General features: G+C 33.7%; 1 protein-coding gene across 1 annotated transcript; it reads left to right on the top strand.

The window, feature by feature from the left end:
• Positions 1-997: 997 nt before the first annotated feature.
• Positions 998-1,737, top strand: LOC111385325 (mitotic apparatus protein p62-like). The gene is made up of 2 exons (XM_023009703.1): positions 998-1,120; positions 1,196-1,737. Exon 2 carries the CDS (start codon positions 1,203-1,205, stop codon positions 1,530-1,532), a length of 330 nt encoding a protein of 109 aa, XP_022865471.1. The 5' UTR covers positions 998-1,120; positions 1,196-1,202; the 3' UTR covers positions 1,533-1,737.
• The last annotated feature ends 2,960 nt before the right edge of the window (positions 1,738-4,697 follow it).

Here is a 4,697-nt window from a genome sequence, read left to right as displayed (position 1 = left end):
GGGGGGGGGGGGGGGGGGGACACCAATGTGAAAGAATTGATTTTTACTGTTTTACTATTGTGTTTACTGCCTAGAATGGGTAATTAAACTGTTATATTGGAATACTAATATTTTGGGTTGGCATATTTAAATGATATAGGAAGAAATTGAGACACTTGAGCATGTGGATGATGTTTGGTCCACATTCATAGATGCGTAATAATTTTCATGCTGTGCGTTAAGAACAGAGCTTTAACAATTTTGTAATCTATGCAAGATAATTCAATCATTATACCCTTTTCAATTTAAAGTGATTTTTGCCCTTTTTTTTCTTGGAACTCAGTTTACGTTTGTAGAATTAAGGAAAAAGGAATAATACTGAGAAGATGGTGAAAAACCAAAACTTCAAGCCTTGCAATTTCTAACAGTATGATGGAAGATTAGTATTTTCATCTCAATAAATAGCTTTTGAAAATAAATGCTAGAGTTAGTGGAATTCAAAAGAAGAAATTCCCAGATTTGATGAAGATAATCCCTAGTTTTTGGTGCATTGTTTTTGCACTGAGGTCACTGAGGTGCACTGGTACATTATTCAGATTAAATGTTTTTGGATCTTAGCTTTTTGGTAAAGATAATCCAAGTTCTTAGACATTACTATAGCACAGAGTCCCTATTGTCTTGGTTTGCGTTTAAACATCTTCTTGATCTATTATTGAGGGACTTACTTTCTCAGATCCCCTAGTTGTTGCCCTGTGGTTGCTATTCCTGGCATTTACATTCCCATGTGTTAAATTTTTAGGCAATGACTCTTGAATGTGCTTTCATCCCAAATTTTTTGAACTCAGTTTTTATATCTGTATAAAGTTCAGAAGTTTCTTAATAACAAGGCATTTTTAGTTTGTAGAATGCTGTGTTACTTATTAATCGAATTGTATTTGTTGTGGATCAATTTCTGTTTGGAACTATCTGTTTACATAGAACTAGTGCAGATGTAGTACGTTAAGAAATTTCGTTTATAAATCCTTTTCGTGATGGTGGTCATAGATGTGTTGTTCAATTGTCGCTGACTGTGGAAATTATGCTAACAGACAGAAACTCTTTCGAACAATGTTGATGGGCTACCAAACTTGACTGAGAAGAGGTAATTTTTGTTTTCATTATAATGCAATCCCTGTGAGAAGAATATTAAATGAATGAGGCTGATAAATGTCCGCAGGTTTCCAATGAGCGAACTTCAAAAAGGGGAAAAGCCTGGACCTGAAAATAAAGACGGAAGTGACACAGAGGATGATGATGAAGATGATGCTGATGATGCTGATGGCCAGGAAGATGATGACGATGGTGATGAAGACTTCTCGGGCGGTGAAGAAGGGGGAGAAGACGAAGAAGAAGGGGATCCCGAGGATAACCCTGTGGCCAATGGAAATGATGGCAGTGAAGATGAGGATGAAGATGATGATGACGGTGATGAGGATGAGGATGGAGAGGATGATGAGGATGAAGAGGAGGAGGAGGAAGAGGAGGATCAACCACCAGCTAAAAAGAGGAAGTGAAGTAGCGGTAGCCAGTAGGTATTTATTCTCTATCTTTATCTTGGTTTGGAGTATGTAATAGCAAGAACGAGGTTTAGCTTGCTTGTGTTAGTAGAGTAAGAAAACGATCACCCTCCTCGCCTTTTTATCGTTTTGACAGATTGTTGTATGTTCTCCTTTGTGGAATGAATGGGAATTCTGAATTATATTACTATTAGTTTTATGACTTCGAAGGTAAGATTTGTGCTTGAAATACAAATTCCATGCCACTTTTCTTCAGCTATATTTGGATGCAAGGTTAGATTTTCAGCTTGTAGACTGCAAACCAGTTTTTTCTGATGGCAGATTGTCAGCAAGGAAGTACTATTTGTTTGATTTTTTTTGAAGTTGCTAACTTTTCAGATAAAATTTTTGATGTCATTGATCTTAAAGTTTTTTAAACTGTTGGGTTGATCCATACATGCTCAGTTAAACTACTGGAAGATAGGTCCTATCACCATACTGATTATTCATGGGATTTTGGGCTTCAGGACTGAAATCTTTATTTGGTATTTCAAGCATGGCTGTGTATTGGCTTGTTTATATATATTTTCTTTCTCCACTATGCTCCCCTTATATCCACCTTCATTTTCATATTCTTGTAGTTTATCAAGCACAAATGCTATGCAGCATGTTCTGGATCTCGACTGTTATGTTGCATGCTTAAGGTCCAAATGATTCTTTGGTATATGCTTAATATTTTAGTTGTTTTGCTAACACGAAAATGCATCACTAGACTCGTGATGTTAGTAAATTGAAACTAGTGACCCAAATGCAATTTTGTTGATCATTTGTCGAATGATCCACTTATTTTTTAACTTCTGAAAAATAAATAAATTCATATAACTCTCAATTTGCTCACTAAATTCTATTTTGTTTTAGTTTATTTGTACATCATCATATTAATTTTCCATATCAATGGTGCCGTAACAATACTATTAATAGTAATTTTCTATAGTAATCATTATACAAGACAGTTTGTTATTTGAAACATTAATTTCTTATATTTTGTTGCTTCAAATGATTCTTTAATGCCTCAAATAACAAGCTATCACATAAAGATGAGTACTTCCGTTGTTGACTAAGAATAGCATTATTTGTGTATGTAATCAAAAATAATTTTGCCAACTAGACTGCTTTATAATTAATCAGATGGTCAAATTTAACGATATAACAAAGTGATGTAATTACAATAAGGGGGATGTCTTCAATCTAGAGTTTGATGGATTTTAAAACTCCATATAAATTGAAGTATCCTCATTTCAGATTTAAATATAATTCATTAAATGTTCGAATTTAGTAAAAGAATGAAAAGTAAGTCACCTTCAATTTTTCAAATTATTCATCTCTAATTAAAAGCAAATAATAATGACATGCATAATAATACTTGTACAAGTAGAATTGAAACACACTTCATATTAAAAGCCAGCACATTTATTTTAGTGAAACATTTTCATTTAAAATACATATCTAATTAATCAAAATAATGTTATTTAACACCAGCATTGTTTAAAGTATCTCCCTACATATCCAATTTAATAAATGTCCAATCTCCCTATTATACCTCTTAAGAAGTTACATAGATAAAAATAATGGCATATAAAGCAGTAGCTGCAAAGGGAGTTTTAGCATTGTTTATGGTGGCATCCATGGTGACATCGGCCATGTCGCGCCAGTACCCGAAGCAGCCGAGGTGGTGGACGCTGCCAAGAAGTTTTACCCTTGCTTGAGAAATCGACAACATCTTGAAGGTTGCAGTGTGGTCGACCTTTTGACAGTAGTGTTTGGCTATCCGCTGACCGAGTCGTGCTGCCAAGTCGTGCTGTATGTGGGTAGAGAGTGCTTGCCAAATGGGTGGTACTCTGATGAGTCATTGCCCAAAGTTGTGAAAAAGTGCATTATGTCATCTCCTGCACAGAATGGTTTCTCAGTTTCTGCATAAATTTGAATTTTCTTTGATGATGAAGAATTTGAAGGGCTACATAATTTATGCCTTCATTTCAATCTTATAGTTGGAGAAGAAAAACTAGCAATAAGAACATTTTACAGCTTCAATGAAGAACTTTGAACAATTTAGGATCTTCCGATCTTTTTGTGTGATTGTCATGTCTAACATGCTACGCCAAACAATGTTGAAAATGACTAAAGAATAGGAAAAAAGTAATTATCTTAACTGTTATTGGGTGCAGTGTTATCAATATTGCTGGAGGTTATATTATGAATTAGTAGAGTCTAGATTAAGGTTGCCTAATTGCATATTTAACAAATAAAGATAATTCTAATTCCCTTGTATTACTCGAACAAAGAAAATAATGCATTTTTTACTATATACCAGAAATCGTTTTGTCCACCTTAAGACACATTGAAAACAGCTATCCTCTTGTCTCTTGCCTTGTTTTCGTAAATTAAAAGGCAGCAATATGAATCACGTCAACGGTGAACCAAATTTGCTTTTGTGTCTACTCAAAATCATATTCTCCATCAAAATAAGAACATCTTATACAGACGAAACACTGTTGTTCTGGAGGATTCCACTAGATTTCTAAATCCAATTCTCCAGATTCTACATTAAGTTTAAGTGATACTGCCCGTTTCACCTTTCCACCAACAATGTTAATAGTGGTATCTATTAGTGCATTGTCATCTGATTTCAGCCATTTCCCAATCTGCTGTTTCCAAACATTCCTGCATCTCCAAATGCCATTTCCGAGATTATAAAAATGTGAAGAAAAAATTATAAAAATACAGATTATTCACGATTCTCTTGCTCAAATTATAAACAAATCCATTAAACAACAGTTTCGTAGAACTATATGTAACTAATTAAATTACAACAAATCATCAATTGAAATAATGGAAAATGTTATTGTCAAGGGGATCAATATAACTCATGAATTACACTAACATTGAAATATTTTGAAACCAAAACCTAGAATATTGCAATAAAAATCCAGAACAGTAAATGTGTTTTTTTTATTTTATTTTTTTGTATCTTCAATAAAATGCTACTAATATGTGAACATGCACAATAACAGCAGCAAAATCAAAGTAAAACAGAAACGCATCTGATATTAAAACCTAACACATATACTTCATAAGCTCTCAAATAAATATTCCAAGTTTAGAAGCATCTTCCCACAAATCCAT

Source organism: Olea europaea, unplaced genomic scaffold (assembly GCF_002742605.1).
Source record: "Olea europaea var. sylvestris unplaced genomic scaffold, O_europaea_v1 scaffold3123, whole genome shotgun sequence".
Lineage (NCBI taxonomy): Eukaryota > Viridiplantae > Streptophyta > Magnoliopsida > Lamiales > Oleaceae > Olea > Olea europaea.
The sequence above is the reverse complement of the archived record's forward strand: the minus strand, read 5'-3'. Positions and strand labels throughout refer to the sequence as shown.

Bases quoted from the DNA above. Each gene is read 5' to 3' on its own strand.
- LOC111385325 (XM_023009703.1), top strand. From the start codon at position 1,203: ATGAGCGAACTTCAAAAAGGGGAAAAGCCTGGACCTGAAAATAAAGAC.